We start from the raw sequence: 11,331 nt of genomic DNA on the forward strand, positions 1-11,331 counted from the left end.
CCATACAGCCAGGGCGTGGACTCCCAAGTTCGAGGAATCTTTGCTGGGAAAGCTCAATCTGTCAAATCCCTTCAGGAAGCAGGCCGTTCACAATTGCATGACCTGCACAAGGTCACACAGCATTTATGTCAAAGCATCCCCATGGTTCTCTCAACTAGTTGGAACTATCGATTTTCTTTCATAGAAGAAAACAAGACATAAGGTGCCAGAGCTGCGATCAAAACCAGGTGTTTTCCAAAGGCAAGTCACAATAGAGGATAGAGCTGTAGTAATCCACGCCCTAACTGAAGAGTCAACATGGAAAAGTCCCCCAAACCTGTCTACCCTGAAATTCCCACCTCAACCCAATCCCCAATAAACACCCTGGGCAACACTGGGCAAAAAAGCCTTTTATTTTCCCCCACATTCCAGCTCTCCATTTTTTGAAACATTTCTTCCAACTTAGAACAAAGTCTGGAGAAGTTGATTCACACCTGGAGAAAAAGAAGATTAAAAACATGGGCAGAGGGGCGCTTGGGTGACTCATTCTGTTAAATGTCTGCCTTCAGCTCAGGTCATGATCCTGGAGTGCTGGGATCGAGCCCCACGTTGTCAGGCTCCCTGCCCAGCGGGGAGTCTGCTTCTCCCTCTGCCTCTGCTCCTCCCCCTGCTCATGCTCTCTCGCTCACTCTCTCAAATAAGTAAAATTAAAAACCAAAAAAACAGGGCAGATCAGAGGGCTGTTGGGGGAAGCTCTGGGATGGCTGCAAAAGAGTGAGGAAGGAGCAGAGGAAGTGGGTACAAGCACTCATCCCAACTGGGTGGGTGGCTTCAGGACCCTAGGATCTGCTAGGAGCCAGAAAGCCTTCATTTCCCAGTCCACTCAGATCTAAGAAAAGCTAGGAGGGTTCCACCATCTCCTATCCCAAGTAGGTGGAGCCTAGCCCTGAGCAAAATAAGCAAAGCTGATCTTGAGCATCCAGTTCCTCTGGACAGAGCCCTTCCCTGGGCTTGGGCTGTTTCAACTTCTCCCATGGCTATCTCCTAGGGTACAGCAGCTAGTCATTGAAGCTGAGAACAGTTTAAGAGCTGGGTGCACAACAGATAACTCTCAAATTATATGACCTCCTCCTCACAGAGTGAGACTTTTTTACAGAAATATTTTTTTCCTTAATGAGCGGACACATGGACTAGTTAGCCAATATGTTCCCCGCCCACTGCCACCTTTGTGAGGTGTGTTCCTCACACTACTTTGCTATTAGCAAAATCAACTTTTTCTAAATGCAGTGAAGGCTGATGGAAAAGGGAAAGTGTATGTAAAATGCTTGGGCACGTACTATGTGCCTAGTAAATGCGCATCATCAATCCTTTTGCGCTGTTCAAGGTGAGTTTTACAAAATTTGCATCATAAAACTGGGTATCAGAATTTCAGGACAAAAGCAAGGCAAACAAAATTCATATCCAGGATGCATCATCAAATGCGAACCCTGTTAACTCACCACTGTTGCCAAAAAGCGAACTACAGCTATGGATGAATCTTAAAATCAGAATGTTAACGGCAAGAAGTCAGTCACACAAGAATATGTATGATTCCATCTATGTAAAGTGCAAAAATACGTAAAACCAAACCATATTGTTTAGGAATGAGTCTGTCTCAGTTATAACTGCCACCTCCACCCCACCCCCTATTCCCACAGGACTGGGGCGAAGAACCTTACCTGAGAACAAGATGGGAACTAGGCCAGTGCCCTCAGAGCCGGGTTCTAGACCAGTGGGACTCCCGGCGTGGGTGGAAGCACAGAGCAGTGAGACAGCAGAGAAGGCCACAGAAGAGAAGCAGGAAGGAGCCCAAAACAAACAGTCTGGAGCCACACAGAGCCAGCTCCTCCTAAGGATGGGCAAAGGGAGGGAAGGAGGAATGAATGAGAGGGAAGGAGGGTGGAGAATCTTCCTCTGGGAAGAAATCTTATCCCTGGGGCCAAGAGCTATAGAGAGAAGCCCCCATGAGGGGAGAGGGCTCTCTACATCCAGGGAGCAACCAAAGGGAAAATGTGGGAAAATGTAATTTCTATACAAGCTAATTGTCTCAATGGTCTACGAACTGCTTTCTTGCCCAGCCACAGAAGTGAACCCCCATAATGTCTCCATTAGATGGGAAATTCACTACTGCCCACATTTTAAATGTACTCAAGCAGGCCCGGTCTGGAAACCAGTATTTTCTCTGATTCTAAGCTCCCAGGGGATGCTCCTTGCCAGGGTCTTTGCAAATGTGAGAGAAAAGCACACAGCAGCCTCCTAACTCTAACCTCTAACTGGTCTGTCTCCTCTACTCAGTCTCTCTCACCCAGCACCAACGGCCCCCATGGCCTGCAGTATCAAGTCGTAGTGTTTTAGCCTCAAGTCGCGGTGCCTCACAATCAGGCCCCTGCCTCTCCCCCTCAGTCATTCCTAAGCCCCTCCTCATGGAGTGCCCTCGAAGGCTGAACACTTCAATCTCCAGGCCCGTGCTCGTGCTTGTCCTTTTGCCTGGAATGTGTTTCCCCTCTCCTGAACCCCCTCTATTGCATTCTCTGCCCACATCTTCCTCCTCTTCAAGGGTCACCCTGAAAGGGCAGACAAAGCCTGGGACTGCAGTCAGAAGGCATAGGTTGAAATCCTGGGTCTGCCACTTAACCAGTCGTATGGCCTTGGGCAATTCACTCCCTCTCTCTAAGCCTGTTTCCTCATCTGTAAAATGGGATAATAACAGCTACCTCAAAAGGCTATTTTAAGATCAAATGAGATAGTGAACCTGAAAGCACTTTGTACATTATAAACTACTGTACACAATTCTCTTTCTTAAATGCCACCTTCTCTGTGAAGCACTCTCCATAAATGTTCAAGTTAGGGTTAATTGCTCCTTACTCTGTGTTTGAATAACACTTTGCTCACACCTCTATGATAGCGATTAGCCCATTCTGCCTCTTATTACAGCTTCTGCATTCCTTTAAGGTGGAGATCCTATTTTATTCTGTGTAAAGACAATCATTAATAGTAATAGCTGTCACTCACCCAATCTCTATTATGTAGCAGGCATTGTACTGGGCACCTGACATTCACTCTCATTCATCTTTATTTGTTGGCATCAGGAGATAGTATCATGTTTTCCATTTTACAGATGAGGAAGCTGAGGCTCAGAGAAGCTCAGATGCTTGGTCAAGGTCACACAGCCTCTGAGGCAGAATTATAGAGCCTGTGGCTTTTCTCCTAGGTAGAACTGCCCCCAGCAGCCTTCAAGGCAGAGCATTCAGCATGGCAGACTATGAAACCCCAACAACCTGAGGCTCTTACCGAGGTGAGCAACTTGGTGAGCACAAGGCCTTCGTGGCTCCAGACCCTGATACACTCCTCAGCCATCTCAGTACTCAAGGTGGCATTTCCTGCTCCCTCCTCTGAGCAGGAGAGGGGTGGCTGGCTGGAGGGCAGGATTCCTGGAGCAGCACTAAAATACAGGCAGGTTCCTGGGGTCCTTTCTGTGGTCACCCTGGCAGTAATGAGGACCGGCTCTCTTGCAGAAGATCCTATGAGAGGCAAAGGATAGGCAGTGGAAGAAGATGGAGGGTGGGGTGGAAGCCATTCATCTTCAGACTTCCATTCATTTCTAAGGCTTCCTTCAGTAACAGCTGTTTTGGCATTGAGTCTATTCAATAAAGTACTCTATATACTATCACTGTGTCATTGAGAAATGACAATAACTGTGTACCAATATAAACAAAAAATTAAGTTTGCTTACAATCAATAAAACAATCATGCCAATACTCACAAAGTTGCAGTGAAACTGTACACATTGCCAGTGTCAGTCTGTATAAACGAGCCTGTCCTTTTTAAGAAAGCAGTTCCTACTAGGTACCAAAATCCACAAAAAGGTTCACACCCCATTTCAAATTAGCAGGGAAAGGATGGTGTATTTAGTCAATGGCCTTGGGACAATTTCCATTCGGGGGGGGAAAAAAAGTTAGACTCATCTCACACTACAAAATAAAGTCCAGATGTGTTAGAGACCTATACAAACAAATTAAACAAAGCAACACCCAAAGAAAATACAGAAGAATATTTTTTAAGTTTAAAGTGGGGAAGGCCTTCCTAAAAAAGACACAAGACCTATAAGCCTGAGTAAAGGGTGAGAGCAATAAAGTTAACCTTGTAACAGTTGAAGGCTTCTCTATGATGAAAGATAACTTAAAAAAAAAAAAGTAACAGGATGGATGAAAATATCCATTTTTTGTAAAGATTTATTTATTGGGGGGAGGGACAGCAGGAGAGACTCTTTTTTTTTTTTTTAAAGATTTTATTTATTCATTTGCGCACGAGAGAGAGAGAACAAGCAGGGGGAGAGGGAGAAGCAGACTCCCTGCTGAGCAAGGAGCCTGATGCGGGACTCAATCCCAGGACCCTGGGATCATGACCTGAGCCAAAGGCAGACGCTTAACCATCTGAGCCACCCAGGCGCCCACAGGAGAAACTCTTTAAGCCGACTCCCCTCTGAGCGAGGAACCCATGGGACTTGATCTCATAACCCATGAGATCCTGACCTGAGCTGAAACCAAGAGTTGGATGCTTAACAGACTGAGCCACCCAGGTGCCCCAAAATGCCTGTATTTAATCGGCAAAAAGGTTAACAATCCAGAATATATGAGGATCTTCTAAAAATCAAGAAGATAAAACAAGCAACTTAAAAGACAAATGAGCAAAGTATACGAACAGGAAATTCATGGAGGCATGAAAATGGCCAAATAAACCTAACAAGATGTTCAACCTCACTAACAATCAGAAGAAAGTAAATGAAAACAATCAGGCAATTTCTTTGCTCATTAAATTGGTAAAAATTAAAAAGACTGATAACAAGAGTTGCTGAAGATGTGGGGAAATGGGCACTCTCAATGAGTGACACCTTTTAGAAGACAATGTAGCTCTGTTACAATTTTATTTTATTTTTTTTAAATTTATTTATTTTTTTTAAGATTTTATTTATTTATTTGAGAGAGAGAGAGAATGAGAGATAGAGAGCATGAGAGGGAAGAGGGTCAGAGGGAGAAGCAGACTCCCTGCTGAGCAGGGAGCCCGATGCGGGACTCGATCCCGGGACTCCAGGATCATGACCTGAGCCGAAGGCAGTCGCTTAACCAACTGAGCCACCCAGGCGCCCCCTGTTACAATTTTAAATGGGTACAGATTGTGACTGAGAAGATGCCCATCAAACTGTGGACACTGCAGGGGAGGTGGGATGGATTTCTACATGCGCTTTGTATACTTCTTTGTGGTACAAATCCACAACAAAACTAATTCGTCTATTAAAAAAAGGTCCATACCCTTTGACTCAATAATACCACTTATAGAAACTCATCGTAAGGAAAGGATTCAAAAGAAAGATGCCAAGTATATTGTGTTTATTGTTTATTGTGTTTATTGTTTATTGTGACTTCACAAAAAAAAAAAAAAGGAAGCAATGGAGATGTTTAACACTAGGAAAAGCATTACAAATGATGGCCCAAGCACTTAATGGATCACCTTACATCCATTAAAATAATAACGTTCAGGCCAGGCAGAAATAAAAAAAAAATGATGTCATAAGTGAAAAAAGAGAAATACAAACCAGGATGTATGTGTATATATATATATATATATATATATCATAATGACAACTAAGAAATGCACATGCAAAACTGTCTAAGAGAACCACCCCGATTCTCTCTGTTCCCCAGACTGAAACAGTCACCATGTCCTGTCAATCCACTGCCAATCTCTCTCTCAGATTAGTCCCCTTCTTCAACGGCATTGTCTTAGCTAGGGTGTCCTCATCATCCCTCTATTGCAACCACCTCCTACCTGCTCTTCCTGCCATTGGACACACTTTCACCAGGCAGTCAGCCAGCAGAGTGTGATCTTTTTAAAACAACAACAACAACAGGGCGCCTGGGTGGCTCCGTCGTTAAGCGTCTGCCTTCGGCTCAGGTCATGATCCCAGGGTCCTGGGATCGAGCCCCACATCGGGCTCCCTGCTCTGCGGGAAGCCTGCTTCTCCCTCTCCCACTCCCCCTGCTTGTGTTCCTGCTCTCGCTGTCTCTGTCAAATAAATAAATAAAATCTTTAAAAAAAATACAACAACAACAACAACAAAACCTTGCTATTTTCCTGACAAAAATTTTGAGTTTGCCCAACGTACTAGATAAAGTTCAACTACCTGGGCTTGGCACACAAGACCCTCCAGAAGATTCTGTCTGCTTCCTCAAACACATCTCTTGCCACTGATTCAACACTCCCTCCCCTGCACCCAGTCAAACTGAACCCCTTGAAGTTCTCAAACATGCCATTATGGTCCCCATCTGCATGCCTTTCCATATGCTTGTCCCTCTGGCTGGAAGAGCACACTCCTAAACCTCCCTCAAGCCTCAGCTCAGGCAATGAATCCTTGGAAAAGCCTCCTCACTAACCCTGTTTGACAGACTCCTGAGTATTCCCACTGTACCTTGTGTGCTACTTTACACACTGAAAGGTATTTACTTCTGTTCACATCTGTATCCTTGCTAGACTGTAAGCAGCTTGAGGTGAGGACCCATGTCTTACACATCTCTATATTCCCCAAGCTTGGTACATAGTAGGTGCTCAGTAATTATTGCTTAGATGATGCAATCATAGGTGGATTATTTTTTATTCTGTTCAAAATAATCATTGATGATATTATTCTGTTGCTGACCATCATAAAAAGAACAGCGCTTGTTTGCAGAAGCAGAACTTGAGAAGCTGATCCTAAAATCCATACGGTAATTAAAGGGATCTGGAATAAGCAAAATAATTTCTAAAAAGAGAACAAAGTTGGAGGACTCATATTTTCTGATTTCAAATTAATACAAAGCTGCAGTAATTAAGAGTGTGGTGCTACCATAAGGACAGACACATAAATCAATGGAATAGAACTGAGAGTCCAGAAATAAACCTATATATACATCCATGGTCAATTGATTTTCAATAAGGCTGCCAAGACTATTCAAAGGGAAAGAACAGTCTTTTCAACAAAACATGCTGGGACAACTGGATGCCCACTTGCAAAAGAATGAAGTTGGACCCCATCCTCACACCATTCACAAAAATTAACTCAAAATGAATCATAGAGCTAAATGTAAGAGTTAAAACTATAAAATTTTTGTAGAAAATATAGGGGTAAATCTTCATGAGGTTGAGTTAGGCAAAGCTTGCTTACTAAAAGCATAAGCAACTAAAGAAAAAACAAACACTTGGGGCGCCCGGGTGGCTCAGTCGGTTAAGTGTCTGCCTTAGGCTCAGGTCATGACCCTAGGGTCCTGGGCTCGAGTCCTGCATTGGGCTCCCTGCTCAGTGGGGAGTCTGCTTCTCCCTCTGCCCCTCCCCCTGCTCATGCTCTCTCTCTCTCTCAAATAAATAAAATCTTAAAAAAAAAAAAACCACCATCAATAAACTGAAAAGACAACCCAGAGAATGGGAGAAAATATTTGCAAATCATACATCAGATAAGAGGCTTGTATTTAGAAAATATAAAGAACTCATATAACTCAATAATTAAAAGGCAAATTATCCAATTTTTTTTAAAAGGCAAAACTCTGAATATACATTTCTTGAAAGAAGATAGACAAATGACCAAGGAGTGCATAAAAAAATGCTCCGTATCATTAACCATGCCAATCAGAACGACAGTGAGATACTACTTCCCAATGACTAGGATGGCTAGAATAAAAAAAAGACAGATAATAACAAGTGTTGACAAGGACATGGAGAAACTGGAACTCACACACTGCTGGGGGGAAGCAAAATGGTGCGGCCACTTTGGAAAATGGTCTCACAGTTCCTCCAAAGATTAAACACAGAGTTACAATATGACCCAGCAATTCCACTTCTAGGTATTTCATTTCCCCCAGGAGAAATGAAAATGTATGATCACACAAAATCTTGCATGCGAATGTTGACAGCAGCATTGTTCATAATAGTCAAAAAGTAGAAATAATCCAAATGTCAAACAACTGATGAATGGATAAATAAGATGTGGAATATCCATACAATGAGTTATTCAGCAATAGAAACACAAAGTACTGATACGTGCTATGATGGATGAACCTTGAAAACATACTGATTGAAAGAAGCCAGTCACAAAAGAGCACACATTGTATGAAATGTTCAGAATGAGCAAATCTACAGAAAAAGAAAGGTATATAGTTGCCTGGGTCTGGGAGGTTAGGAGGAAAAGGGGAGCGACAGCTAATGGGTACAGGATTTCTTTTGAGGTAATGAAATGCTCTAAAATTGATTGTGGTGATAGTTGCACACTTTTGTGATGATACGTAAAGCCACTGAATTGCACATTTTAAATGTGTGAATTTTGGGGCGCCTGGGTGGCTCAGTCGGTTGAGCGTCTGCCTTTGGCTCAGGTCATGATCTCAGGGTCCTGAGATTGAGCCCCACATCGGGCCCCCTGCTCAGTGGGGAGCCTGCTTCTCCCTCCCCCCTCCTCATGTGCTCTCTCTCTCACTCACTCACTCTTTCTCTCAAATAAATAAAATCTTAAAAAAATTTTTTTCAATTTTAAAAATGTGTGAATTTTATGTTATATGATCATATATTAATAAAGCTGATGTACATATGTTTACAAAATAAAAAGCAGGAAAAATTATCTCAAGTCTGTATATATCAGACACCTTCCTTTACTCTCATTCTTTGACCACACACATGTACACCTGGACATCAGAGACCTCCCCCCGCCACACACACACACGAAATTCACAAGGGAATCTTAGACTCGGAAAGGACCTCAGAAGGCAGAAAGTTCCACCTTTCTCTCCTCCCTTTTCATCTCCCCAATTTCAGACAAGGAAACTGAGGCCAAATCTCACGCAGGAATCAGTGGCACCCACTGACTCCCTCCCCTCCCCCCATCATTTCCCCAAAAGACTTTAAGCTCTGTGGGAATGGATGATGTCTAATTTTTTCTGTATCCTCCATAGCACATGGAGCTGTGGTAAGAACAGAGCAGACACTCAGGACACTTGCTTAATTGAAGAGGACATGCTTGAATATCCCTGAGGAAAAAGAAGGTGCCTCTAAGAGGAGAAAGCAATAGGGATGAAGAGTGGTAAGAAAGAACATTAGGTCAAATCTACCCCATCTCGTCACATCTCCAAGGATAGACTCAAAGAACCTCAGAGCTGGAAGGGAAAACAGAAAACACTTAGAGGGAACCCACATAGTGTCACTGTGTTCACTGAATGTATCTAGTCCTTACTACAGCAGAAGTGACTAAGGCCTTGGGATATGCCCAAGGTAACCAGGCTGGGGAGGTCAGAGACAGAACCCATCCCTAAGTGTTCTGACGCCCAACCCACAGTCCTCCTTGATCTCACCTTTCAATCCCATCTGACTAGCCTGGACCATGGCTTGGAATGTCTGTGTCTTGTTCCTGTCTGGACCATGTCCGAAGTTCAAGGTGGTCAGTAAGCCCACGACTTGAGGCCCACGCCACTTCCCTGTGACTGTCCCATTCACGGGGCACAGGGTCAGCTGGCCAAAAGATCTCAAGAAAGAGACCCAGTCCTGTGTGCAAAAGAAAGGTGGGAGAGAGGTGAGGGATTAGCAGCATGAGCAGGCCTGTGTGAAAAGGATGAAGAAGGTACTCACCTGAGGGATGTCAGGGCTGCGCAAGCCAGTCCTGTGGGTGAGGAGGAAGCTGCCAAGGCCCAGGCCTGAAAGCCCAAGAAGCAGCAGGATCAAAGTGGCACAGACCAGAGGTGGGTGGTGGGCCAGACAGAGATGCAGGTTGTGCCCTGCCTGGCAGCTGCCCATGGAGAGGAGAGGGGTCTGGGCCTCCACGGAGAGCCTGCTGGAGGACAGGAAGGAAGAACTGGACAAGAGCCTGCCGGTCAGAAGGCACTTACCCATTTTATTCAAAGGGAAGTTAAAGCACTGAAAAGACAAGGGACTTGCCCAAGGCCACACAACCAGTTAGCTGCAGAGCCAGAACAAGAATCCAGGGCAAGTGTTCATCCCCATGCACCACTCAATAAATGTTTGCTGCATTTCATTTCTGAAGTAATCAAGGCAGAAGCGAAGCAGAGCACACTGTGCTGGAAAGAGGAACCCAAAAGGAGAATTCTTAAGGGGAGAAATTCAGGAAGCAGCTGTTCTGGGGCTAGGGTTTGGCTGAAGAATGGTTCCATCCGATAGCCTAGACAAAGGAAGTGTCTGATGAAAAGAACTCCACTCTGGAGCAAAAACGGTTCAATCTGTATCCTCCTCTGCTACTCACTGGCTATGTGAGGAAAATCGGTTAACCTTTGGGAGCTTACGGATCCGTGAAAGAATGCCAAATAATGAGGACTAAAATGTGACAGAGAAAGCAGTTTTGCATAGCACTCGGCCCTGCAGGAACTCAACAATGTCCATTTCCTTTCCATTTCACTGTTTCATACTGATCTTTAAAACCAGGTGAAGGGAGGCAATAAATCCTGTGGTGGAAACTGAGGTTCGGGGACTTTCACAGAGGCGTGGCAGGGCCAAGGTCTGAAACCCGTCTTCTGCTCCCAGGTAGAGTTCCTTCTCCCAAGGGAGAAGCGACAGCCCGATGAAAAGGAACCTCTGGAAGACGGGATAAACATACGGGGTGGGGAGAGAAGGGGGGCTCCAGGGAAATGCAGGTGTCACAGATGCCCAGTCCCTGCCCTGCCTCCCGTCCCGGCACATCTGGAAAGGGGGAGAAAGCACGAAGGGGGAGGGCAGAGCCCGAGTTCTGCGGCTGGCGGTGCCCCTGGGCCTCCCCTCCCCCCGCAAAGCCCCTCCTGCAGGAACTCAACACCCGCAACATCCCTTCCCGGTCCTGCGGCGTCTGGTCCGCCTGCCGCTCCCCCTCACCGCTCGGAGCCGGGCGGAGGCCGGCGCCCCCCGCGACGTCACGCGTGGAGCAGCGAAGGGGCGGGGTCCGTGCTCCCCCCACCAACCCCCACCCACACGGTGGGGATTCGCATGCGCGGTGTCTACGCGGGCAACAGCCCGGCCCCTCCCCGGCCGGCTGGGGGCGTACCAAGAAGGAACACAGTGAAGGGGCAACGGAGAAGAAAGTACTCCGCGGTAGGTGAGTAAGAGGGAGAGAAGGCAAAGGAGCTGATTGTGGGGACGTTGTTAGAACTGTAAAGCCCCACTCCGGAGACACTGTGGGGCGTTTCAACGAGAATCGCGTCGCAGGCGTTTTTCTGTTGCTCGTCCCCCTCCCGCGCCAATCGCACAGCCCGGCCGCGCCCAGGTTCCGGATCTGAGTTTGGGGTCCGCCCGGGGGCGGGACTCCAGCCCTGAGATTCT

General features: G+C 45.8%; 1 protein-coding gene across 4 annotated transcripts; it reads right to left on the reverse strand.

Moving 5' to 3' along the window:
- Positions 1 to 369: 369 nt before the first annotated feature.
- TMEM219 (transmembrane protein 219) lies at positions 370 to 11,016 on the reverse strand. Of its 4 annotated transcripts, none has more exons than XM_028110055.2 (6): positions 10,888 to 11,016; positions 9,658 to 9,856; positions 9,384 to 9,573; positions 3,310 to 3,539; positions 1,698 to 1,867; positions 370 to 473 (listed from the first exon to the last, which is right to left on the reverse strand). In XM_028110055.2, the coding sequence occupies exons 2-5, from the start codon at positions 9,820 to 9,822 to the stop codon at positions 1,730 to 1,732; spliced, it is 723 nt and encodes a 240-aa protein (XP_027965856.1). In that variant the 5' UTR covers positions 9,823 to 9,856; positions 10,888 to 11,016; the 3' UTR covers positions 370 to 473; positions 1,698 to 1,729. The 4 variants fall into 4 exon arrangements, with proteins under 4 accessions (XP_027965856.1, XP_027965857.1, XP_027965855.1 ...); XM_028110056.2 differs by having other exon boundaries at positions 9,658 to 9,859; XM_028110054.2 differs by lacking the exon at positions 10,888 to 11,016 and having other exon boundaries at positions 9,658 to 10,877.
- Between the last annotated feature and the right edge of the window lie 315 nt (positions 11,017 to 11,331).

This window comes from Eumetopias jubatus, unplaced genomic scaffold (genome assembly GCF_037043125.1).
Source record: "Eumetopias jubatus isolate StellerSeaLion01/CBP00866 unplaced genomic scaffold, mEumJub1_p1.0 scaffold_12, whole genome shotgun sequence".
NCBI classification, from domain to species: Eukaryota; Metazoa; Chordata; class Mammalia; order Carnivora; family Otariidae; genus Eumetopias; species Eumetopias jubatus.

Excerpts from the sequence above, each read along its gene's own strand:
- TMEM219 (XM_028110054.2), bottom strand. The coding sequence starts at position 9,918 with ATGGGTAAGTGCCTTCTGACCGGCAGGCTCTTGTCCAGTTCTTCCTTC. Across the intron at positions 9,574-9,657 it reads GCAGCCCTGACATCCCTCAG|GACTGGGTCTCTTTCTTGAG; the intron begins GTGAGTACCTTC and ends TTTTGCACACAG. Across the intron at positions 1,868-3,309 it reads TCACCAAGTTGCTCACCTCG|GAGGAGCTGGCTCTGTGTGG; the intron begins GTAAGAGCCTCA and ends GCCCATCCTTAG.